This window comes from Crotalus tigris, unplaced genomic scaffold, assembly GCF_016545835.1.
Source record: "Crotalus tigris isolate CLP2741 ecotype Arizona unplaced genomic scaffold, ASM1654583v1 scf7180000024419.1143555, whole genome shotgun sequence".
Classification (NCBI taxonomy): Eukaryota; Metazoa; Chordata; class Lepidosauria; order Squamata; family Viperidae; genus Crotalus; species Crotalus tigris.
The window spans coordinates 672200-699188 of NW_024100585.1; the positions used below are offsets into that span (position 1 = coordinate 672200).

General features: G+C 34.8%; 2 protein-coding genes across 3 annotated transcripts in view; both read left to right on the top strand.

Moving 5' to 3' along the window:
• LOC120301983 (synuclein alpha interacting protein) overlaps positions 1-26989 on the top strand; it is a 119696-nt gene that overhangs the window by 22668 nt on the left and 70039 nt on the right. The window lies entirely within an intron of this gene.
• LOC120301981 lies at positions 22028-23058 on the top strand. Its single transcript, XM_039329852.1, has one exon. The coding sequence runs from the start codon at positions 22028-22030 to the stop codon at positions 23003-23005; it is 978 nt and encodes a 325-aa protein (XP_039185786.1). The 3' UTR covers positions 23006-23058.

Genomic DNA, 26989 nt, shown 5'->3' on the forward strand with positions numbered 1-26989 from the left:
TAATAGGTTACATAGTTTTCCTATGATTTGAATTTCAGCTTTGTAATAACAGTGTTAATATCTAAGGAGATTCTCAGTCATCCAGGTCATAGTTGTCCCAAAGATGCTTTTTTATGAGGCAACTGGACTTTCTTGTTTTTCTTTGAAGACATTTCGCTTCTCATCCAAGAAGCTTCTTCAGCTGAAGCAAAACGTCTTCAAAGAAAAAGAAGAAAGTCCAGTTGCCTTGTGAAAAAGCATCTTTGGGACAATAGCATTAATATGTTTTTGGTAAAGAGTTGGATCTAAATTTTTACTAAAGATAATTGAACAATATAAGTACTTGTGTATGAGTGTTGCTATGTTCACTACATTGGGTATTTCTTCACCATAAAATGGCTTGGTATTATAAAAAAAAAAGATGAATATGCATAGTAAAAGCATTAGTGTATGTGTGTATGTGAGTACAGTATAAGAGAGGGATATAGATAGAATATCATGTGATCATTATCAAGCCTATCAAAGGGGGATAATTATCAAGCCCACCTATTTTTAATAATAATAATAATAACAACAACAACAATAACAACAACGTTGGAAGGGACCTTGGAAGTCATCTAGTCCAACCCCCTGCTCAGGCTGGAAACCCTATACCATTTCGGACAAATGGCTGTCCAGTCTCTTCTTAAAAACTTCCAGTGTTGGAGTTTTTTTTTCAAGTTTGTTATTTAATATTTTTATTTTATTTTGATATTTTTACTTCAGCATTTATAATACCCTCCTTCTTCTTGCTATTTTTCAGCTTATCAGATTTGCAAAGTTTTTCAGATCATCAGAGGAAATTTCTAAAGAGGAACAGCTGGTAAAATCTGGAAGTTTATTGCTTGCATGCATAGACATCACATCACTGGATTATGGCCATATCATTCATTCATACATACATACATACATACATACATACATACATACATACATACATACATATCAGACTGTTAAGTCTCACTCTGAGTTTCTTTTAACACTTAGAATTTTTCTTCCAAGGCAACAATTACAAGTACAGTGGAAAATGGTATGCAGCCAGCCAAAAATATACATTCATAATGTATATTCTTTTTTCACATGTGCAACATTAATTTTCTTTCAGTGTTGCTTTTAGATTTCAACATAGTCTTTTTTTTATAATTTCTTTTTTGCTATTGTCTATATGGAAAATGAATTAACTAGAAGCTTTGTAAGACATTAGAAAATTAAATTATGTGGCAAGATCTACTACTTTTCTTGACTTTGCCCTTGTCTTCATATCCCGCAATAACTAGCCAGTAATCTAGTACCCCTCACATGGATAGCTTATTTGCATATTGCCCCACAATCTTGGTCCTCATTTTACTCGCCTTAGAAGGATGGAAGCCTGAGTCAACCTGGACCCCTGTCAGGATCAAACTCCAGGCTGTGGGCAGAGTTTGCCTATAATACTGCACTTTAACCATTGTGCCACCAGGGCTCTTGATGTTTAGAACTGTTTCAGATTAAAATATGATAAACTCAACATTTTCAATGAGCTCCTCTTTACAATTTTCATAATAAGTATAGCAACAAAGTTTGGCTACTTTTTATTCTATTATACCAGTGGTTCTTAACCTGGGCGATATTGCCCCCCAGGGGGCGATTTCATTTTTCAGAGGGGCGATGGAATGAAAAGGGGTGACATGGGGGCGAAGGAATGAAAAGGGGGCGATATGGGGGCAATGGAGTGAGAGGTTTTGGGGACACTTTTGAGACTTTTTTGTACAGTGAATCGCTGTATATCTGATGGAGGGGGGAGCACTTCTTTCGAAACATCGCATGCTGAGTGGCTCTGTAAAACATTTTGTATTGTATTTTTTTAGCGTGCATTCCAGTTCAATATTATATTTTCTTTGTGTCTTTTTCATCCTTTTTACAGTGTGCGTGACTATATATAGTTTCCTCGAATCTTAATTTAGTTTCAGAGTTTTCATCTTGAAATTCTTAGTTCCTGCATTGTGGTTTGTTCTTATGCTCTTTTTATATTTCTTTTTGCATCTTAAATTTCACTTGTAATTCAATCATTAAATGTTACTGTTTTTCTTTTCGGGCATTTCACTTTCTTGCAATTGAATTTTGTTTTCAGTGGTCATTACATTTAAGTGTCTTGAATAAATAAGATAATAATGAAATACATGTATCACGAAGTTTGGGAATAAAGTGACGGGTGGCACCAAAATTTTTCACACAGTTGAGATATGGGAAAAGGACTGGAAATAAATTATTTGCATCGATATATCCTGATGACAATTTTAAAGAAAACAAAAAAAGTGTTTGGATAAATTGAAGAATTATTTTCTATGTTGTGATTGAGAGGTTATGTTGGGGGAGGGGGGCGATCACAACTTCCTCATTGGCTCAAGGGGGCGATTTGTTCAAAAAGGTTAAGAACCACTGTATTATACTATCCATTGATCCTGCACTAGCAGTTACATCATAGTAAGCTAGTTAATCACCATCATATTACATTTGGTACCCATGTACTAATTAACTGATGACAGATCTGTGGGAACTCAACTTACTTTATATTCTTTGCCAGGCAGGAAATTGGACATACAGATAGTTGCCATGCATAGAATAGACTGATCAAACAATTTATTAGAAGGGATGTAGCTGCTCACACCAGTTTAATACTTGATAATAGCTCTAATTAGGCATTTTGGAAGAGGATTTATTCCATATTGGAAATGCTCTTCTTTTCCCACCAAATAATAATTGGGAATATTGTATTAATTTATTTAAATTATTTATATGGTTGTCTATATCAGAATAGTGATATTTTTGTTTCTCTTTGTGGACAAGAGACCATGTGGGTAAAATTTAATTCATATGCATTGTATTAAACTTATTTTTATACATCCTACAGCATAATGCTTAATTATACCATTTGAGTGTTCAAGCCTGTTTCTTAGCCAATATATTTAGGATTATTGCTGTAAATGGACCAATTTAAAATGGCTTACTTAAAGTACTTTTTTTAACTCATTTTTTTTGCATTCTTCAGTATGACTTCAGTAAGGATTTGTGGTTTGGAACTGTTATTAAATTATCAATGTGTTATATTCAGAACTATTTTTCAATATGTTTAAGAAAGTGTTTTCCTAATCAGAAAAATATTATGAACTATGATTTCATTGTTCTGCAATAGCTTTAATAAATTTTAATCAATATTCACATGAAAGTATTAACTATATTACTTAGATGATAATGATTAATGTTTTTGCATCTGACACCAATAAATGAATTTTGAGGTTCCTTTCATGTAAGATAAAACTAAATATTCTAACCAAAGAGATTCCTATTATCAGTTACATTGTGGTCAGGAGACTCAAATTTGGTAAGGAAACATAAAATATATAACAAAGACCTTCCAGCAAGGATTGCTTATTATAGATTCAGGTAGTGTGAAAGTGTACAAGAGGTGTCCTTGTGCATATATCTCTACTTGAAATAGAGTCTTGCCTACATCCTTGAGTCCATGAATTATTTCACTAATCAAACTGAGATTTATTGTAACACTAGAAAGTTTTGAGTATAGCAAGATCATACATAACATCATCTTCCTGAGAGTACAGGAACTGTATTTTAATCAAAATAGCCATTATGAGTACAACATATTTCAAGATCTCTTTCAAATTCAGCTGAATGCAATTGACTTTGAAAATGTACCTCTCCATATGTACAAATCTGAGCATAAACTGAAGCCTTCTACTATTCTGAGATGCCAAGAGAAAAGAAAATGAGCTATAAAATCAGTACAGATGTCCATATTTGAAAGAATAATCTCACTCATTTTAATTATTTTACATATATAAGATTATTAAGAAAATAATTTTGAAGTCAATTGTATGAAATGGTTTTATAAATTTATTAAAAGTGTATCAGCTTTAGTCTCAATAGTTTTCATAGGAGAGATTATATGCTGCTCAATAAGATAAATGTCAGCTAAGTCAAATTTTGAGCAAATATTTTAAGTAAAGAAGGGCACAAAGCTTGTCAACACAGTCTTCAGTATGAAGCTCAGCAAATATCCAAATGAACTAACAAATCAAGTCACTTAATTCATATAATGAGAAGGCAGGAAAACAAATGTTGTGTTGACTTTTCACTTAACCCTAAGTTAGAAAGGAACAAACCAATTCATTTACTTTTTTCTATTGTAATGTGACTAATAGCTATAATATTTCCTTTTAATTGCATTTTTCATTCATATTCCATAGTGTTCAGATCTGAGTCAACAGAGAGTAATTTGAAGCCAGGGGAGTGAATGCCAGAACTACTAGTTCATTCTCTGGCTAAAGTGCAGAGACACTCAGCACCTTGTCTCTTTTAAAGTCAGAGCTAGCTTTGAATTTAGATGCACATAGATCTAATGACTTGTGCTGTCTGAGTTCTCTGATTTTTAAATGTTTCTGTTTGAATTGGCACCAACGTACTACAAGTCTGTTAAGTAAATTTCAGAGGCATTAGCAGCCAGCCTTTTGTAACTGCAGTCACTGTACATCTGAAGTTCAGACTTCATACATATGTATGTATGTGTGTGTATGTATGTATGTATGTATGTATGCATGTATGTATATATACTCTGTGTGAGTGTACATATATGTACATTCACGCACACACACACATACACATACTGATTTGGTGCAGTAAGTTTTCCTTTAAAAATGCAGACAATCTGTTTTCCAGACAATGTGACCAATTAGTTGTTGCTCAGAGAACAAAAGAACATTATATGAACATGTAAACTCAGTCTGGTGAAAATAAGCATTCTACTACCAATGAATGGCTGAAACAAATAAAAAAGTTTGAGAAGAGGGGAGTATTTTCTTTATGTTCTCATTTTCTTTTTACTTCACTATGTGGGGAAAAGTTACAAGACATTGGATACAAAAGCAAAAAAGATGTTTTAATATAATTGCTTTTTATGCAGATATAAAAGCAGCAGAATTGTTCACCCAACTCAACTGCATCAGATTGCAATGAGCTTACGCAGACTACAGCACAGCTTCCATTTAAATCTAACTTGACACTCTGAGCTTTTTGTCTGTGTGCTCCCCTTTGCTCTGCCCATTTAAAATTACATCTTTTGCTTCTGGGAAGTGTTTCTTTCAGCTTCCACACCTGTATATAGTTGTCCACTTTAGCCTATTGCTATTGCTTTCTTCCAGATGTTTTGTACTACAACTCCTGTAATTCTCCTGTGCTAGTATATGATAGATCATGTAATGTCTCACATCCAAAAGATATCAGGTCATAGAATCCTATATAGTACATGGGTGTCAAACTTGCCGCATCGTATAACGTGACGTATCGCAACTTTTTTCACATTGCTGGAGCTGAGGTGGGCGCGGCCTCCACATGATGCAACTGGCGGGCTGGCAGTTTGATACCCCTGCTATAGTACATCCATGAGAAACACACAAAGATACCTGCACAAACTTAAGCTTTGAGATTTTGAATAAGCGTTAGCTTCACACTTATTCAAGTTACAAGAATTGCTTGTAACTAAGGCCAAATAAAGATTTAATAATATATGCACATGTTCTTGCTGCTAAAAGAACAGGAACAAGTCCAATAAATAGTATGTAAGCATGTCCGATTGACGCATGGTATAATTGAAAAATCTAAAATAAGTAATGTCTCAACGATTGTTGGACATTTCCTATATATCCTGTGATTGCTGGTTCAAATCTGTGTGCCATCTTTGCATGACCAGAGGCAATGATGATCTTTAGTTTTTATAACTTCCTGATGTATTTGTGTGAAATGTCCCTATAAAAGCCACGAGTTCCCAATTGTAACTTCCACCAAACAGCAAAGGAAGAGGAACTGGAATTCTATACAACGCATAATGAATTCAAAATGAAAACCACTATAACTTGAACTTGAACAGGGAGATACTGTATTGTTTATCCATGAGGTGTCAATAACATAGCAAGTGAACCAACTTCTTATTACAGGGGTCTTCAAACTTGGTCGTTTTATGACTTGTGGACTTCAACTCTGAGAATTAGCCAGCATGTCTGGCCAAGTTCTGGGAGTTGAAGTCCACAAGTCATAAAAGGGCAAAGTTTGAAGACCCTTGTCTTATTAAGATTTAACTTGGACTTAACTCTGCCTTGTGAAGGGAGGGGGGATGAGAGATCTTAACTTATTATAAGGAACATACCATTACTTTTTGTAACATGTGTCGATTAAACTTTTGATAAATGCTAACTTCCTCACAATTATATCCTGGGAAAAGAATCTGTGCCACCTGGAGGTATAATTACATTAAATGAACAATTGTAAAACAATCCCTTCTAAATAAATATGGCTTGCCTTCTTTTTCTCATAAAAGATAGATACACATGCATTTTATGATACTTTAATCTATATAACTTTATTGTCAAGTAGTATAATCTCAAATTTTCAATATTGCACATTGAAAGCTATTCTGGTTTAATGGTTAGCACATTGGACAGGATCAGATTTTACTCTTCTGTGTTAAACAGAGAGCTGGTGTGGAGCTCCCTGGCAGTCTTGCTCCCAGCCTTGCTTATCTCAAGCTTGTTGTGAAAGTAAAATAGAGAGATGGAGAGCTGTATATGCTCCTTGACTACCTAGAAGAAAGTAGAATATAAAAGGAAGGAGAAAGAGAAGGAGAAGCCCAATTGCCTTACTTATTTTAGTATTTATGTGGCTGCTTGCTTTTTAATGCCTTCATTATAACTGAAATGCAGGTGTCCTACTCCATGGAGAGGAGAAATGTTGTTCATAAATTTACTTTATCCTAAGATACATTAGCACAAAACTAGTTTGTAGATGCAGTGCAGATTATATTGACAAAATGCTGCCTTTAAATGAAGCCTCTATATTGCATTCATTGTTTATTACCAGACATGGGTTACGGTAATTACTATCACCATCCATTGGGAGCTTCTTGGGAACTTCTTGTTGTCCATTGTTGAGAAAAAATGCAGGCCATATATTCTTAATCATTCTTAATCTGTTTTGCCAGCCCCCTTTTTATTATAGTAGGATTGCATCACCGAAGGGATTCAGAGATTTGAAATTGCATATATTAGTCTTATCAGTCTTAGTTTTCTTCGGAAGTGATAAATTTATAATGTCAAATATCTAAGGATTGGGGTTTTTTTGCCTATTGTATTCCTATATTTGAACATATACATAAAGATACACAATGGCGTGGACTACAAGATTTCCTTAGTTTATATATATATCACGGACAAGTTCATCTTATTTTCAGTTACATGAAATTAAGAAATGTTTTGTATTCACTCCAAGATTTTGGTTTCACTTGTGGGAAGATAAGTGGCTCATTTGTTTGAATCATTGGGAGCTGTTCTTTTAGGCTGTGTTTTCATGAAACTACCAAAGTTTGGGATTTTTTTTTTTTTTTTTTTTTTGGATTTAACTAAATTGGATTAGGTTTATCTCCTTATTCTTCTATCGTGTCATTCAATATTTTGTTTGCTTTGCTTTGTTCTTATAATTTTCAGGAAATCAACTAAAAATAAAATGATTGTCACAAAAAAACAAGAATTGTATAACGTGCTCTTATAAGTTTGTAATATATTCTTTCTGTAATGATGAAGTATTCTTAAATATATTGTAAGAGTACATAGACTCTATTATAACTTTTCTCTACCCTTGAATTTATCCTATTCTCATTGTTTTTCCTCTATGGGGAGATTCCATCCATATCAAACTTATAACACCTATAATCATATGGACTGTCTCATGATATTTTATAGTAATATCCTGATTCAATACAGAATGTTATGATCTGGTATTTTCAGATAGATTATTTCTTTGAAGGAAGAGAGTGAGCATGTGTGTCAGGGAATCCATTTAAGAAAACCCTGTAAAGATGTACTATAGAAGAGTCATATAAAGAGAGAGATGGATCTGTGCCAACAAATTAGATTTTAGAATGCAGATAAAATTGTTTGATATGTCTCATTGTACACATCCTTCACGTGGTTATTTCTGTGCATTTAGCCAAAAATGAAGTATGTATTCTGCCATCTGATCTCTTCGGATGCATCTTTGTTCTTTTTAAGCATAGCTGTTGGCATAAGATATTGAAAATGACATGAACAAAGCCTGGTATGTCAGGGAACCTGAATCACAGCCGATGCCATTAGCAACCAAGATTATGTAGTTATTTCCAGCTGAGTTGGATTTACACTTGAACTCAGGCATTTGCCAGGTCTTACGCCGAGTTTCAAAGATACAGAAAATTGCAGTGATAAAAGTTCAAACTATTGAACTACTTATATACAAAATCAAGCTTTTCTGTGATGTTCTTGTTTATTTGGAAGCTAAACAGGATTGTGTTGAAACTATGCAGTGTATTGAGCCTTTGAATTAAGAGCCAAAGTAGAAGTCATATAAAATGTTTCTTTGCATTTAATATACAGCATTTGTAGCAATGTAAGTACAATCGTGTTGGGGAGTTGGGGACAGGCAACAATAATTATCAGGAGGTCAGAAAGAATAAGGGAAGAACTTCACTTTTCTTTTTCTTCAGGGGCTTGAATCCTCTTCTGAAGCATTTATTTGCACTGGGAAAAAATCCAGATAGTCCTTGACTTATAACCATTCATTTAGTCACCAAAGTTACAACCGGAACCGAAAAATATTACTTATGACTTTTTTTCACATCTGGGACATTGCAACATCACAATGGTCATGTGATCAAAATTTGGATGCTTGGCAACTGGCCTGTATTTATGATTGCAGTGTTCTAGGGTCATGTGATCACCTTTTGCAACTTTCTGACAAGCAAAGTCACTTAACAACTGTGTTACTAATTTAATAACTGCCATGATCCACTTAACAACTGTGGCAATAAAGTCATAAAATGGGGCAAAACTCACTTAACAATTGTCTCACTTTGTAACAGAAATTTTGGGCTCAATTGTCATAAATCAAGGGCTACCTGTATGTATTTCATTTCAAGGCAAACAATGGCTTTAAATTTATCATTGAGTGAAATAAGCTATAGGCATTCAGTCAGAAAAGACTAATTTGTTGCTCAGAGGTAGGCAATATTTTAGGGGTCATGGAAGCCACAGTTGTGCCCTTTTGTGCCTTTTGGGGTAGGAAGATGTATGGCTAGTAATATTATCAGGAGAAGACATACGTGATTTACCCCATGGGGAGGAGGGACAAGTGAGTGGATTTAAAGCACAACATTGAAAGGCTGTCATGCAAAACATTGGGGGGGGGGGAGAAAGCTTCCGGGGCACACTAATTCTTTATCACCTTGCTTTCTTTGCCTCTTTCCTGTAAACTACAAGTCTGAAGTATATTTTCTTTTTGATTCTTAAGATCTCTGTTTGCTTGAATACATTTCCATTTATTGGCCTCCATTTTTCTAGCACTTTTAAATATGTTTGTGTTTAACTCTTAGTAATCCTACTTTTTCCTTAGCAGTCCTAGGCTTTCTCGTAGAAGGCCTACATGGGTCATTTCTCTTAGAGATAAACTGGAACATTTATTTATCTGTTGTTGATTTTAACAAAACAGTTGAGTTTCACAACATTTTATTATTTATTTGTACAAATGCCTAGCCTGCTTTCCAATAAAAGTATCTTCAAACTGAGAATAATGGGATGTGCAGTAGATGGCACGAGTAGGGAGAAGAAATCTAAATGTGGATTGTGCACATTTGTAAGAGAAAGAAATTATATACCATCATCAGATCAAAGTTAGCAAGAATGCTCCCTATCTGGTTTAGCCATCCTCCCAAACAGCAAGAGTGTTTATCCTGGATCTGAAGAACCTTTGCCTGCTTTGGATCTGAACAGGAAGAATTTTTAACATATAGGATTAATCTGATCAGAATGACCTTCCTTTGCTTGTTGCTCATAGTGGAAGAAAGTAGCAGGCATGGACAGAGAAACTTTCAGCTTGGATTGTAGAAGTTAGAAAAGCTGAAAAATGTGCATCTCAGGTACATGGTAATAAACTTGCACATGGAAAAATCAGAGATGCTGTGCAGTGGGCTACAGACTAATAGATAATCTACTCAGATGCTATTATTGACAAAACCTTGATTTCCTTGATCTTTCCAAGGATTTCTTTTAATCTATGAAGGGTAAAGAGATATATTTCAGATTTGTAGTCTCAGACTATTAAAAAGTGCCAGATATATGGATTTTATGTTAATCTTGTGCAATTCTAATTCAAGCATAGGCATATAATAAAGAGTTAGAAATAGTGCTTCTTGACATTCAATCTCTTCTAAAATTTTAGGAAATAACAGTGTAACCATAAATATGGAAGAGAAAATAAATGCCGTTATAGCTATTTGTTTTAATAATTTATGGTGTGGAGTTTTTACTCCCTGTAGTATGATGAATTTAACAGCTGGACATCTGTGATCTGCCTTCATTTGTACTAGGAAAACATGGTTCTTGGCAAAAATACAAAGCCTGACATAATGCTACAACATTTATTCATTATTTTATGGAAGGAATTAAGAAATGAAATTCAGTCTGCACGTAGAGAAGGTAAAAGCAGATTTCTATAACTTTATGTACATATTAGGCCTATTTCATACTATTCTATCCGGAATGTGATTTTCACTCTTTTGTATAACGACCAAAGCAAAAACGTTTAAATGCTGAGATTTAGAGGATGATATCTATTGTCAAGAAAATGTTAGAAGCTCTAGCCCAGGGGTGTCAAACTCACAATGACATGTGACGTCTCGTGACGTATCACGACTTTTTTTCCATTGCCGGCAATGGGGTGGGCGTGGTTTTGCTATGATGCATCCGGCAGTTTGACACCTCTGCTCTAGCCCTTTCATCAAGGAGGTTTTCCAGAGCATCAAATTAAGTAAGATGCCAAATTTCAAAGATATAACAATAAAAGTAAATTTTATGAGGGTGAATGTGCTGATTGCATGGTTCTCTAAGGGTTTCTGGCAGCTAGTATTAGACCCTCAACTGGCAGTGCAGCAAGAGAGCCATTAAATAAGTTATTCTAGTAATACTGAATTAGCTTGTGACATTGTTACATGATATGATGAATCCATTTCAGAAACACACCTATAAAATAGAAAATACCCTTTTCAAATACATCAGAAATGGCTGATAGATATTTAGTATATCACTGAGTCCTGGTCATGAGAACACATAAAGAAACACATGCTGAGATTATGCATTATAAGATTGTTAAATCAGCTAGACTAGTTCTTTGGTAATGATGTAATGAACCTGTAATTTATAATGTATGGGTTAATTGCAGTGCTTCATAGATGATCTCCTATCAATACTAGGGAAATGTAATTTTTTTCAACCTCATTGTTACTATTTCATATATTCAAAGCATAAAACAAAATGCATGTTTTAAAAGCTTTGTTTTGAAATTGAAAAAAAAATACTATTTTGAATAGTTTTGCTTTTAAAATTCCAGCTGTTCTAAGCACTATGCTTGGGCTGTTGCTTTGTGATTTGTGATTGGGCTAGGCTAGGGTTTTTGTTTTTTGTTTTTTTAATACTGTTTCTAGCCTAACCAGTATACTGGCAAGAACCAATCTTGGGGTATTAAGTGCGTAGTCAGAGAAAAGATGATGATAGTTTATAATTGCATATTTGTCAGGTAAGTAATATGCTTCGTGTCAACAATCTGCTAGGTAAGTTATTTCTATTTTTAGCAAGCTTCCCTATTAGAAAATTAAAGGTGAGCTGCAAAATCATTGGGCTGTGTTGCATTTGCAATCAGAGACTGCAGAATTCAGTCTCCCATCTGAAGTATGGTGACTCTTCTCTAGACTGTGCCACTGCAAGAGCAGTTGAATGATTTCTGGAAATTCTGTAAACTGAATATGCTTTGAAGAACTCCAGATAGAGTATTCTGGCCAAATGACTCTTGAAACCACTTCTACGTTAGATCATTTACTTCTTGAAACCCACTGAATCATTTCAGTAGAAGAGAATTTGTGCAATTCAATCAGCACCAAGGACCCATTGAATTATTTCAGATACCATGGTTTGGAAGGAGGATGCATGGCCTGGAGGGGGAACATAATATTTTAGACTTGTGCCAGCTGATGCAAAACAGAAAACAAACCAATATTAGTGTAAAAAGCTTTATTACCATGTAGTAAACTTACTGAGAGCAACTGGGGTTAATTAGCTGGAAAACACGAGACTTGCCTTGAAACTTAAAACATCAGTGATCACTTAGCAGGAGAAAGGCAGAGATGGACACACAAACTTTGTCCATAACCATCATGAGTTTTAGCACCAAAGAATTTCCTGAGTTGATCTCAATATCAAGCCCAGGGCCTGAGTGCAGGGCAAAGAGCAAGAATAACAGGATATGCAGGTGCAGAGTTGTTTTCAGAAGAAAGACAAGAGCCTGAAGGCTGCAGCCCTCTCCTATCACAGAGCTGTGCTGATTGCCCTTTATAGCTACAGTATGTTCTCGGGCCAGGTGCTATGCTAGAATATGGCTTTTCATTATCTTAATGATGCCCCAACAGATACCTAGTGAGGCTGCTAAGTCTTTCTGGTCTGCCTCTTCAGCCTCTGAGTCAGAAAATTCAGAGGAATTCTTGAATCAGTGATAAGCCAGAGCAATCACAACATACAAGCAAAAAAAATAATAGCACTTTTTCACTTCAAGAAATACTCGCAGATAAATAACCATGTAATTCTCTCTCTCTCTCTCTCTCTCTCTCTCTCTCTCTCTCTCTCTCTCTCTCTCTCTCTCATACAAACACACAGAATTTTTAATTCATATATTCCTTGTTGAATATATTCGCTGAATTAATGCAGCACATATAAAACCTGTGGGTTGGTTTGATCAATTCCTCATTCATAGTTGGCTCACACAATATTTTTTTTCTATACACTGAGTACTTCTGATTGCCCTCAGGAATATATTCACAAAATGGATATCACAGATTCTGATTTCCTTAGCAAATCAAAATCTGTGATTTAATGTAATCTACCAAAGCATTTTTATTATTGCTCTGCAGGCAATATCAGATTAGTCAGTTCCTTTTGCATATAAGCTTATTCTTTGTTTCAATAAAGCTTTACTTTATCCTGCCAAGATGTCTAATAAAACCTGTCATAGTCCATGTTCCCTTTGGGGATCATTAATAGATTTTACTTATATTCTCTGAACCACCACCATTATCAACAAAGAGCAGTTTTTAAAGGCTGACCTTTTGCCAGAGGACAAATTTCAATTGGTTTCCTAACCACTCTTTCAGAAGTTTCTGACTCCTGTTTTTTGCATTGACTCATGACTCTTTTGTTCATGATTTGTCTCTGACCAGGCTCTGGAATATGGCTTGTACTCTTCTGTTGCTCTTAAATATCTCCTCCCACTGAAGAACTGTGGGGATTGAGAAACTTAAAGATCTGCCCAGCCCTCCTCCTTGGCTGATTTTATACAAAGTCTAAAGCAGGGGTCTTCAAACTTTGCCCTTTTATGACTTGTGTACTTCAACTCCCAGAATTCCTCAGCCAGTCATGCTGAGTTCTGGGAGTTGAAGTCCACAAATCATAAAAGGGCCATGTTTGAAGACCCCTGGTCTAAAGGTACACTTGCTTTACTTAGCCCTTTGTGGGAAAGCTTTTCTTCTGCCGAGTTGTTTTTCTACTGCAATTTTTAATATTGATTTGTTTGCTTTCATATACACTGTGTGTGTGTATTTCCTTATGAGGATTTGGTCATGTGAAACCCAAAAAGAAAGTCTAATACAAGTGGAGGAGATAAGCTTATTTCTCTGCAACTTTAGTTTTCATGGAATATGATCTAGCAGTGCTTTTCCAGCCATTTGTGGGCTATTACAGTGAACATTTTAAAATTTACAAACTCTGAAATCTATGATGATACATTTGAAATACACTTCACATGCATTGTTTACATCCATTTATTTAAAAAAAATACATTTAATGTTCTGATTTTCCCCATGATGTCTTTTTAATGAAATTGACTGGATCCAATTTGGTTATTGCAGTATGGTGATGCAACTATTTAAAAAAATAGAACCTGGTGGGCTTTAGCTTGGACAGTCATGTAAATCTGTACAGAGGAACTTATCTTCTTAGTCCATAAAGGGAATGTCCCTTGTTATGTATAAAAAACTACACCTGAAGAAGTTATCCTTATATTCTGGACAGCCAGCAAACTGCAGGGCCCCCATACAGTATAACTTCTCTCTGGATGAATGTTAAAATGTGGTGCTCAAAGAACAGACATTACTGGAAGTGTCTGATTATCTGTGTCATTCTCAGTGACCACCAGACATATAAAGAAGAGTGATCGATTATGATTTGTGCAATACATTTTGATAGCTGTTGTGTGCTAGTCTTAAACAATACCTTTATTCTGGCTTGCTTCAATCATACCAGGTATCTCTATAGGCAGCTGTGAACTTTTGAACTTAGGGAGACTTCTGAATAAACATGATAAGTGATAAGGTAATCTCAGTCCCAGAATTCACCCCTCCACCGAAATCAATCATATTGTTTTACTCAGTGGCCCAGCTGCTAGTCTTTTGTTTTTCTTAGAAAAAAGTGTTGCTTCTAATTCATGTATGGGCTTTGAAAATGCATTTAACCCTCCCATTTAAATTTTATGTAAGATGACTGAGCACATAATTTATCCTGTAACATTTGTTTTTCTTGGCACACTGTGTTAACAAGAAGAGGAAAAATGAAAGGGAAAAAGAAAAGCTGGTGCTACAAGGATGCTCAGTCAACAAGAGAAAAGCCAGACTATGTAGATGACATCTAATAGAAACAAGATTGTTTTACTTCATTTAGACAGAGGAAAAATGTGCAACAGAAGTTCTAGCAGGTAGAAATAATCAATGCTCTCGAGACTATATTACAATCCCTTATCTAGCTTATTACTGTCAAAGCAGTGTCTTGATATGTCAGATTGTCACTTTGTTTGGATATTTGAATTTATAGCATAATACTGTTAATAGACCATCTTTCTAGTAAAGGGCTATACAAAAAAACCCCTACCTTTCTCAGTTTTGTTTTTGAAATGTTTTCTATAAAACATGAATAAAAGGAATGCAAATTTAAAATTGAAACAAGTAGACTTTTAAGACAATGTAGTTTTTTAACATGTTCAAGGATTTTGACACAAAAAGAACAAAGCAGATTCTAAAACAAATGCAGCTTAACCTTATTGTACAGATCAAAATTTTCTTCAATGATGGTTGGAAAGATTTGGCTTTTAAAATATACCATTTTCATTTAATTTGTTGTCAAATAGTAGCTTTATACTGAAAAGCACTTAACCTTAGAGAAATGTAGGAAAAATAGATACTTCACTAATTGCCCAAATTTGGTGAAAAAAAATACATTTCTTGAAAAGTGGGCAAATGGATAAATTTGAACAGTCTAAGACTGAGAAATATGAATATATTTAAATAAAGCAACATATTTGAAATAAATTCTACTAACAGATTTATATGTTATAAACTCCAGTAGAAAAAATAGCACAGAAAATAGGAACATAAAAACATAGCCACAAGCCATCAGAACAATGCCAGCATTTTGGTTTTCACAATGGCCCACCATATATCTCTGGAGTGCTTTCAAAAGCAGCTCATTGCAGCTCATATTTGGAGGCTTGCTATCTCCAATTCAAAGGTAACATGTACAAAACCTTTTTTTTCAAATTCAGGAGGATAGCAGTTATTATCACACCTTGTAGTAAGTAATTCCACAGCTAATTATGCATTCCATAAGGAAATGCTTTTTCTCATCTGATTTAAGACACCTTCCAATCCACTTTATTGCATGGCTCTTATTGCTTGGTCCTAGAATTAGAAAAAGAAAGAACCAACTAATGGATCAATATTAAGTTGATCCAAAAAACTAGACCTACACTTGAAGAAAAAAACCTAGGGAAAAAAACCTGTATATTTTAAATAAATGCAAAGATAACCAATTTATTTCAATAAAATCAACTTTCTCTAAAGGCAAAATAACATTTAAGTAACAAAAATCTAAAAGTTACACCAATAAGCATATATTAGTAGAATTCAAGATCATTTCCTTGAAAATATTGACAAATGCCATGCAATATTTTGCAACGTTATATGGAGTAAAAAATATATTTTTCTTCCTGATAAAATGAAATTAGCATTAAATTAAATAGACCAACCTGGTATGAAATAACAAAGGAAAAATTACGTTTCTTCAGCTGTCATTATAAAAGGAAAAATATGGTAATATATGAAGGGTGGATTCAACTGCAGTAAAGCTGCAGTGGCAGGTTTAGCAGGTTATACTGTAGGAACTTTATTAATCCCCTGCACAGGGTATGATGTCAAACTTGGCCCCAGAGAATAAACTTGGTTGGAAGTAAGTGACATAACCCAACTAACCAGTTGCCATATTGGGCTTCCTGTTCAATCTCTAGTGTGCTTTGAGATCAAACTGTCATGCTTAAAAGCCTTTCTCTGATGATTTTACTGGCCTAGATAAATTCTAAAAATTGCAGAACATCTAAAGGAAGGCATATAATAAGACTTTTATAAACATTTCTTGAAAATGCCGTATGAAAACTGAAATTGGTCCAACAGGGTACAGTAAAAGGAAGTAACCCTATGGGGGAATAATGGCATTTTAACTAGTAATTAAATATTAACAATCATGCTCTTCAAAGGGCCAGTTTCTAATCTCAGGACTGATACACATTTAGGTGCTTGAAATGTGCTCTTATAAATTTAACTTGTCCTGTTTGTCCATGACTTATAACTTACAACCCAACTGAGAAACATAAAGAAACTGAGCTAAAAGACCTAGCAACAAATAGTTGTAGAGCTTAAAAATGTATTTTTATGCCATTGAATGGAAGGATTTTGGAAACAATTAAGAGCTTTTTAAGCATCTTGACCTGGGATCAGCAACCTTCTTCTGCATAGGGACCAGAGCCATGTTACCGCAATTTCCTTCTCTACCTCAAACATACACCAGCGTTGGGTAGGGATTTGTTGCTCCACCTCTACCAAGACATCTGGTAAAGCCATCATTATAATGGCTGCCCAAGGAGGCACTGCTCATAACAGCCTAATGAATACTTGTTCTTTCCTCTTGCAGGTTAAATGTATTTTGGGGATTGTGGGCTCGATGACTTCAGACAGTGGGCCACATCCAACTCATAGGTCATAGAATGCCAACCTCTGCTACAGACATGCATCTAGGTGTGACTTCAGTGATCTTGATCTCTAAAACAGTACAGCAAGATATTTAAAACTCACTTGCTCATTCTCCCTTCTCCATCCATTCTTGTAATATCTATTTTAGGTGCCAAGCTCTCTAATTCTATTCAGTGAACTAACTGATTGATACTTAGCAGAATCATATTTCCCTGCTTTAAAAAAATTGAGGTATTTATAGCCACACCCAACATTAAGATCTCACCAGTTAACATTAGATTTCAGCATTTCAGATTATCACTGTCAAGCATCTTGCCTGACTTCACATGAGACTGAAACTGGTAGCCAGTTGGGGCAGCCTGCCTACCTGGTTGTACATCCACAGGTTCTTCCATCTGGGACTCCTAAAGAGATCCAAAATGAACTTCCCATGTCACTATATGGATATGGTTTAATCGGAGTAACAAACAAGCTGTCTTGATATAATATGCCAAAATAAAGGGCTTTTTTTTTTTTTTTTGAATGCTGAAGACAAAAATTGTCACTGCTTCATAGAGGCCTTTTTTTAAATCTTCAGAAGGAATATTTATTCCCCTCTGCCACCCCAAGTAACCTGAAAGTAGATATTTGTGCAAGGTCTTTATACCTCAGTTTAGCAACTTAATGCCATAATAGTCAAACCATCTTTTAGATCTTATAATAATAATAATAATAATAATAATAATAATAATAATAATAATAATAATAGTAGTAGTAGTAGTAGTAGTAGTAGTAGTAGTAGTAGTAGTAGTAGTAAAGTTGGAAGGGACCTTGGAGGTCATCTAGTCCAACCCCCTGCTCGGGCAGGAAACCCTACACCATTTCGGACAAATGGCTGTCCAGTCTCTTCTTAAAAACTTCCAGTGTTGGAGCATTTACTGCTTCTGGAGGCAAGCTGTTCCACTGATTAATTGTTCTCACTGTCAGGAAGTTTCTCCTTAGTTCTAGGTTGCTTCTCTCCTTGATTAGTTTCCACCCGTTGCTTCTTGTCCTGCCTTCAGGTGCTTTGGAAAATAGCTTGATTCCCTCTTCTTTATGGCAGCCCCTGAGATATTGGAATACTGCTATCATGTCCCCCCTTGTCCTTCTCTTCGTTAAACTAGACATACCCAATTCTAGCAACCGTTCCTTATATGTTTTAGCCTCCAGTCCCCTAATCATCTTTGTTGCTCTTCTCTGTACTCTTTCTAGAGTCTCAACATCTTGTTGAATTCAGTGTAACAAACCATTCCTCAAGGCTTTGAATATATTTAATATTCAAGTATCTGGGAACCTGTCTCATTTGTTACTGAATTTGCATAATTGTTCATAATTTCAGGTGAGTTTTAAATTTTGAAATGAAAATCTTTCCAATTTTCATGCTACTTAACGCATATAATTTTTTCCTCATCCTCTTCCAGTGGGAGTATCTACCTGCAGATTACACTGAATTATATATTATGTCCTTTTTAAAATGTGCACATTATTCCAGAGGGCTTCACAGTACAGGAGCAAGCCCCTTTATTTTCATTCCCTTTCCAAGTCAATAAATAAATATATAAGAGGGGGGGAAATTATATTTCCTTCTATATAGCTTTTATAATTTTTCCTGCTTCAAATTAAGATTTGTTCAAAAAGCTAATCACATTAAAGATCAAAATAAAATATTAAGCTATACCAACCTTCCCCAAGTAGTGCCTCTAAATACAATGAGATTATAATTCTGGGAATTCCCAACATAGCTATTTTTCCAGTGCAACTAGAGAGTACCAAGGTGGGAAAAGTTGGATTATATGTTTAGGTACTCTAGTTTAAACTGGAATCAGTTTATTTCTTGCCTTTTCATATTGGTATTGATTGGATAAGAGCAATTTATTTACAGTATATGAGGGCTGTGCAGCAATCAGAATTCCAGAAGAAAAAGATGATTTGGAGTATGTAGAGGCACCCCACGTTGCATCATCAGCAATTCTTAAAGAAGTGGCTTTTTCCTATGCTTTGATTTAAGGATGTATGCTCCAAATCACCTTTTCCTTTTCAAATCTAGATTGCTGCTCAGCTGTACTTTACCTAATTCAGTGGTTCTCAACTTTTTTAATGCCGCGACCCCCAACCACTCGTAAGTCGAGGACTACTCAACCGGTTGTAAGTCGAGGACTACTCAACTGGTGCAGCACCGTTTGCAGAATGGGACTTTTGGCGGGCTCAGCAGGGCAGAGACAGCCTGGACAATTCCTATTGGCTTTTGAAAGCCAATAGAATTAGACTCTATTCAAGAGAGTCTACTCTATTGGCTTTCAAAAGCCAATAGAATAAAAGGAAGTAGCACAGCTAAGGAAAAGGGGGGAAAAAATGGCGGACTGCGTTGTTTAGCAACCCCCGTGAAATGGTCGTTCGACCCCAAATGGGGTCCCGACCCACAGGTTGAGAACCACTGACCTAATTGAAAGTCTTTTCCCAGTTTTGAGCCTTAAAGAGGAGAAGGAATCCTTCACCTGTAATGTATAATTATATTAAAGCCTCTCTAATTAAAAAGCAGACAATATGTTTTTACTGGAAACAGCAAGGCTTCAGTCCAAAACTGCAAAATATATTTCCTATTGGCTTTAATGGATTCAATATTTTAAGGCATATTCAGGGAATATATGCATTTGTCTCTGTCTCTGACAAATGCAGACACCATGTGAAGCAAAGGACAATAAGCATAGGACAATAATTCTGTATTGTCAATCTGGCAAAGGACAATCATTCATTATAGATTAATTGATTGAGTTCACAAACATATATAGGCACAAAATTACTTCATTTGAAAATTCAATCCTAAAATCATATCTGCCTTTTTCCGTCTTAAGAAAGTTTGTACCCTCAGAGTACTTCATAGGGTACAGAGGAAAAAATCACCACCCTTTGCTCACAAGGTCCACAGTCAGTTCATGGAGCCTTAAATATTTCATCCCTCGAAGAATCATCTACAATATGTTTTTGCACATAAAAAAGCAATTTGCAGAGAATGATAAAAAGGCTTGGAGTGATTGCTTCAAGCTTTTATTTTTACAGAGAAAGGGAGTTGTTTCTAGTCTTCTCCTCTCCTAAAGATCCATCCCAGACACAACTTGGAATATTGGGAAAGTTGAGAAGAATGCAGTCTATTATTTGATTTGGATTTAATTCCCCTTGCCTTTACCTGCTATAAAGAACACAATTTTTAGAGCTATATGTTAACTCTGAGTACACCTAATTCACTTCAGCTAATCGAATGCATAGATAAATATACCTAGTTCTCTATATAAAACAAACAATATTATTAAATTTATCAATTAACTGTCATCACATTGTTATCTTTTGATAAATATTTATTACTGCTTTTAAACTGAATTGAAGATTTTAAAATAGTACAGATAATCATTGTAAAAACTCACAGTTGACCCTTTATGGTTCTTACTATATTGAACAAAACTTTCCTCAATATTGAAAACCCCTCAGAGAAAATATTGTGCAAATTTAGCTTTAGTATCTAATATTAGAGTATCGAAGAATTTGCCAAGAGGAGTCTGTAATTATTAGACTGGTTTAAATGTTGTAATCATGGCTTATTAAATAGCAATCCCAATATATTTGGAAGGCAACAATGGAAAAGGGTAATGTTGACATTCCATTGCAATCAATATTATGATCATTGCACTGTGATTTTCAGAAAAATATGAGATAATGTATATTTTGACTTTGATTAAATCTGAAGTTCATAATTAAGTGCTAAGCTATATCTAGGTATTTTATTTTATGCATTTAAGCTGTAAGTACCATCTCAGAAAAAGTATTTAAATGCATAAAGTAAAATACATATATATAGTTTATATTTCAGAGGAAACCAATTATGCTCAAATATAATTACAAAATATAGATATATGAGTTTCTTTAGTGATCCATTAAAACAATGCAACACCCCTTTTTTAAGAATACAATAATTAAAGATAGTGAAATTTATTGAAGTGAAAATTTTTAGTTTAGAGGCCATAAATTATTTTGCTACTTCTATTACCCAGTGGGGGGAAAAAATAGAGGTTTCTGGATCTCTAATTAAAACCCCTTGATTAACATTATGCCTGTCCCTACTTTAGAGCAATATAGATGAACCTGCAATGAAATGTGAATCGCAGTCTGCAAGAAAAAAAACTTCATTGATAAAATCCATGGGAAAAGAATAAATAATACTTCTACCTCTTTGCTCCCTAGTCTGTACATCTTCTAGCAGTCCCAGGCCTTCATATTTTAACACTACAAGTGGAGAAAGATGAAAGAAAGTGAAAGAAAATATAGAATAGCGTACTATTGTTTAATATTCCAGGCAGCCAGCAAACCACATCCTTTTCTGTTCCCTTGACCCCAATCTTTCCATTTATTTTCTTCCTTTCTTCTCAGTTATAGGGTATGTTGTTCAGTAAAGACTTGTGTGGCTGAAGTATTTTTAGACAAGTAAGCTTCCAAGTTGTTTCTTATATTCCTGTAACCTTTCATTAAAGGATACCCTTGTGAGCGTACATAATGATAGTACCACACATGAGATGATGATGAAAGGTCACTTAAGTACATTCACTTAAAAAACATTGGCTTGGTTTTGTTTTTCATTTTTGCATTCTGTGAAGAGACTGACTATTATAGGTGAAGTTCCTTGGCGCTGTATGCATTTTGAAAATCCACCAAAGAGGGGAAAAATGAATTTGATAAGAAATTTTACCAGGCTTTTTAAAGCTCAAAAGTGATAAAGATCAGAAAAATTCTGGACAGACTTACTAAATGGAAAACATGGACTCATGCATTAGCATACTGGAGATTGTTATCTGTGCTATTTTAATCGCATGCAGCGTGATTGGAAATCCATTGCTGATTTATTTCACAAAGAGATGCATCAATGATAAATCACGAATCCCATTGATACTTATAGTCAACCTTGCGCTTGTCCATCTTATATATAATTTGGTGGTGAATGTCTTGAAGATTGTTTATGCATCTGGCATCGCATTGGATTCAGATAGGTGCAAACTTCTTGCTTTCTTCACGAATTTTACTACTTCTCTTGCCATATGGTTCACATTATACATTATTGTGTTCTACACTTTTAAATTGTGTCGAGTGGTGCATCCTCCAACTGAAGCTACAACGACAGAGTGTTGGAAGTGTCACTTGTTCATAGTTGGTATACTTTGGGTTGCTGGTTTTGCTTTTTGTTGCCCATTTTCACTTTACACAGGAAAAAATGATGAAGGGTATACAAAAAATGAATCAACAGGCAGTTTCATCTATACTAAATGTAAGACTGAATACAAAAATTATCAAGTGGAGTTTTTCTATGGAAAATTATTTCTAGTGGCTATTGATCTTCTTCCTCTTCTAACTATGCTGCTTGTGGGATTCCGAATAATGCACCTTCTTTGTGAATATAAGAAAGCAACATATGGATGCATATGGGTTGGGCGTGATGCTAGTGAAACTGAGGTTCTCAGAGCATGTAAATTTCTTCTGTTGTTAATACCAGTTATTATTTCACTTTGGATTTCTAATTTTATCCTAATTAGGTGCCTGAAGAATTTTAAATTTAAATACTTTGCGCCACCTGTCCTGACGGTTCTATCTTCAGGATATTCAGCTGTCAGCCCTTATTTCCTCATGTTGATTAACTACAAAGTAATAGTAAAAGTGAAATGTTTCTGTTATAAGGTTGAGAAGAAAACAGTTTCTTTGTCAACTGTGTCTTCTTCTATAGATGTTTCTCCATATGCCTAACAACCACAATTTGTTTTGTTTTTTTAAAAGTATCTTTAAGTGTACAGGGAAGATTATGTGAGAAGGGGAACAAGGATTTGTTTGTACTACTGATTATTCCCCTGTTCTCCTGTGGCTTCTGAAAACTACACCGAGAAGAATCTTTATATGGGCAAGTTCTAGCAGCAATGTTTATTTTTATACATTTAAAATATTTATTGTTTTTCTCTTTTTTAAAAAATACAAAACTGCTCACAACATTTATTACAAAGCAGTAATTATATTTAAAAAAAACAGTGGAGAAGAGCAAAAGACAAAGCACCCATAACCCTACTGCTCTAAAATCATTCAAGAATATGGGTATTTTAGTATGTTAGAAGATTGAAAGTCTGGGAAGAGACCACGGTTTTCAGAATCTGAGCTCTATTTTTTGAAACTGTTCAATTTAATACCAGAACTTTGAACTGAACCCAGAAACAGACTGGGAGATGAAACAGATTTATGGCATTTGGATGGCAGCTGCAATTAACCAAAGACTGTGCTTTGTGTAAGCTATTGTTTTAGAATGATTTTTTTGCAACCCCTCAAAACATTGAATTACAGTAGTGTTAAGTTATGAGGAGGAAATGGCTAGATGTAGGTGCAGGCTCATTTGAAAAACTGACACTGTCAGAAACAATTCATACATCGAGCCACACATGCATAGTTATCACACAGTAGAAAGGAATAGTTGGGCGATCTTTGGCCCTCTCATTCAAGAATACCTATATTCTTGAATAGTTATGACTTTTGTTGTTGTTGTTGTTAATTGCGAAGTCGTGTCCGACCCATCGCGACCCCATGGACAATGTTCCTCCAGGTCTTCCTGCCCTCTACCATCTTCTGGAGTCCATTTAAGTTCACACCTACTGCTTCAGTGACTCCATCCAGCCATCTCATTCTCTGTCGTCCCCTTCTTTTATTGCCCTCAATCTTTCCCAGCATTAGGCCCTTCTCCAGTGAGTCCTTCCTTCTCATTAGGTGGCCAAAGTATTTGAGTTTCAACGTCAGGATCTGGCCTTCTAAAGAGCAGTCGGGGTTGATTTCTTCTAGGACTGACCTGTTTGAATGCCTTGCAGTCCAAGAGACTCGCAGGAGTCTTCTCCAGCACCATAGTTCAAAGGCCTCAATTCTTTGTCGCTCAGCCTTTCTTATGGTCCAACTTTCACAGCCATACATTGCAACTGGGAAACCATGGCCTGGACTATACGCACTTTTGTCGGCAGGGTGATGTCTCTTATGACTTTACAAGGGGGTTTCTTTCAGAAAAAGAAGGAAAAAATATGTGGACCCCTTCAACTAGTGGTTAAATGAGGAAGGGGAAATAAAGAAATGTAAAATAGGTACTGTCTGCTCAATGGTGGTTAATAATTAGCATAGCTCAATAACATCATTTTGGGCATGTGCTAATTGATGGAAATTGCAAATACCATTTTGTAACACTTTTGCAACTAAATTATCACCTGATATCTGGCATTTAATTCAGACTTAGAGATGAACTTTCTTGTTTTCCATAGTATTTACATTTGTCAGAAAGCTTGATCCTACTAGGTAATCTGCATATTGTGATTGTTCCAAAAATGAGCAGGATCATGTCCGTTATTTTTTCTTATCTGAAACAAGGCACACTCCTTGTATAAAATCATGATTTCTGGCTAAAGTATTTCATTTCGTTTATTTTTAAAAACTAATATGACTTTTTTTGAAATTCTAAATGAATTCCTGTCTGTCTGTTGGCCTGCCTGCCTTTCTACTTATATACCTACCAACCGTTAGACAATGCCTTTATTAGAACCAAACAAAAGGTCACAAGAAGTATATAAGTATGTTTTCATTATCAACTCTTATAGTATTTTGATTAATTCTCATAAGTTGCATAACATAATAAGATTATTTGTTATGAGCTGGTACTAATTTCTTCTAGGCTTTTTTCTACGATAAGAGAGAATCTATTATTTTAGTAATCTTTTATATTATAAAGCACATTAGGATCAATCAAAAAGTTTTGAGAGGTAAATATTGTAGACAGCGGTGTTGTTTGTACAAGGGCAATTTGGAAATAAACCTTCATTTGGTTATTAATGACAGACCCTCGCCGACACCAAACTTTTATTATACACATTAGAAAACTACAATATTACATTACTTTTTGACATAATCGCCATTCAAATTGAGGCACTTGTCATAACATCTTACAAGGTTTGAACCTCCTTAGTAGTAGTTGCTCGATGCCAAATCTGGGCTATGGGGAGGGGTGTAATCAAAAACACCCAAATGGAACTGCTTCAAAAGTACTTGGGTGCATCTAGCGGTGTGTGGGCGAGCATTATTGTGAACCAACACCACACTGGAAGTGGTGCCATAGAAAATCCCACCAAATGTGAAGATGCCAAAGGAGTACTGCTAGTGAAGTTCATGGAGCTTGGTTCGACCATCAGTTCAGAAATCTACTGTGAAATGTTATGAAAACTCAGACGAACACCCATAACAAGTGTCCGAGCATGCTGATTTCCGTTGTGGTGTTGGTTCACAATAATGCTCGCCCGCATACCACTAGATGCATCTAAGAACTTTTGAAGTAGTTGGGATGTTTTTGATCACCCACCCTATAGCCCATACTTGGCACCGAGCAACTACTACTAAGGAATTTCAAACCTTGTAAAACATTATGACAAGTGCCTCAATTTGAATGGTAATTATGTCAAAAAGTAATGTAATGTTGTAGTTTTCTAATGTGTATAATAAAAGTTTGGTATCTGCGAGTGTCTGTCATTGATAACCAAATGGAGGTTTATTTCCAAATTCCCCTCGTATAAAACAATTAAATATTTAATATTTCATTTTGTAATTTTCAAATTCAAAGTATATTTTTAAATCACAAATGTAGATAAAAATTTAAAAATAATTAAAAATCATAATGGACTGCAATTTGCTTTATAAATTTTATACATTATAGCAGAATCTTTCTAGTTTTTTAACACTTCATCATACATATTTGAGGCTAACCCTAGGTATTCAATACATCTTTATAACAATCTTGCATGGGAATAACTATTTCATGTGTCATAAGGAACACAGGTTTTCACAAAAAATTCAACTAGTTTGGAAACTGTTTTTTTTTATTTAAATTTTTTTTAAAAGTTTTACAAAAAACAAAAAAACAACAAAAAATAAAACAACCCTCCCCCAAACCCTCCCAAACCACCCCCCTCCATCCCCCCCGAGCTTCCCAGAGCTGAATATAGGCTTAATTAAAATTTTAAAAATTCTAAAAAAAATTAATCAACTTATAAGGTAATTAACAATAAAATATATATAACAATAAAAACATATACATTAAAAAAATACTTAGAAAAGAAAAAGAAAGAAAAAAAGAAATAAAGGAAAAGAAAAGAAAGAAAGAATACAATCTATAAAATATCAAATTTAAATACAAGTTATGAAAAAGCTAAATGGTATTTTTTATAGCCAATTTATATTGTATGAAATTTATCCATTTTTCCCATACGGCAAAAAATTTCTCTTGTGATTGCTCCTTTAAAAAAGCCGAAATCTTTGCCATTTCCGCCAGATAAGAAACTTTAAAAAACCACTCTTGCAAGGTAGGCAAAGATTCCTTCTTCCAATATTGCCCTACTAACAGCCTTGCGGCTGTAATTAAATTTAACATCAATATAATCTCTTTAGTATCACAATCAGTAACAATACCTAACAAAAATAATTGTAGGGTAAATTTTACTCTCCTCCTAAAAATTCTTTGAATATTCCACCATATCTTAATCCAAAAAGCTTTTATATTTTTACACGACCACCAGATATGATAGTAAGTAGCATCCAAACATCCACATCTCCAACATTTAGGCTGTAAGTCAGGATACATACGAGACATTTTTTGTGGATCAAGGTGCCATCTATAAAGAAACTGTTTTGAAAGAATGGATAGACTGTGTTCAGAATATATATGAG

Excerpts from the sequence above, each read along its gene's own strand:
- LOC120301981 (XM_039329852.1), top strand. The coding sequence starts at position 22,028 with ATGGACTCATGCATTAGCATACTGGAGATTGTTATCTGTGCTATTTTA.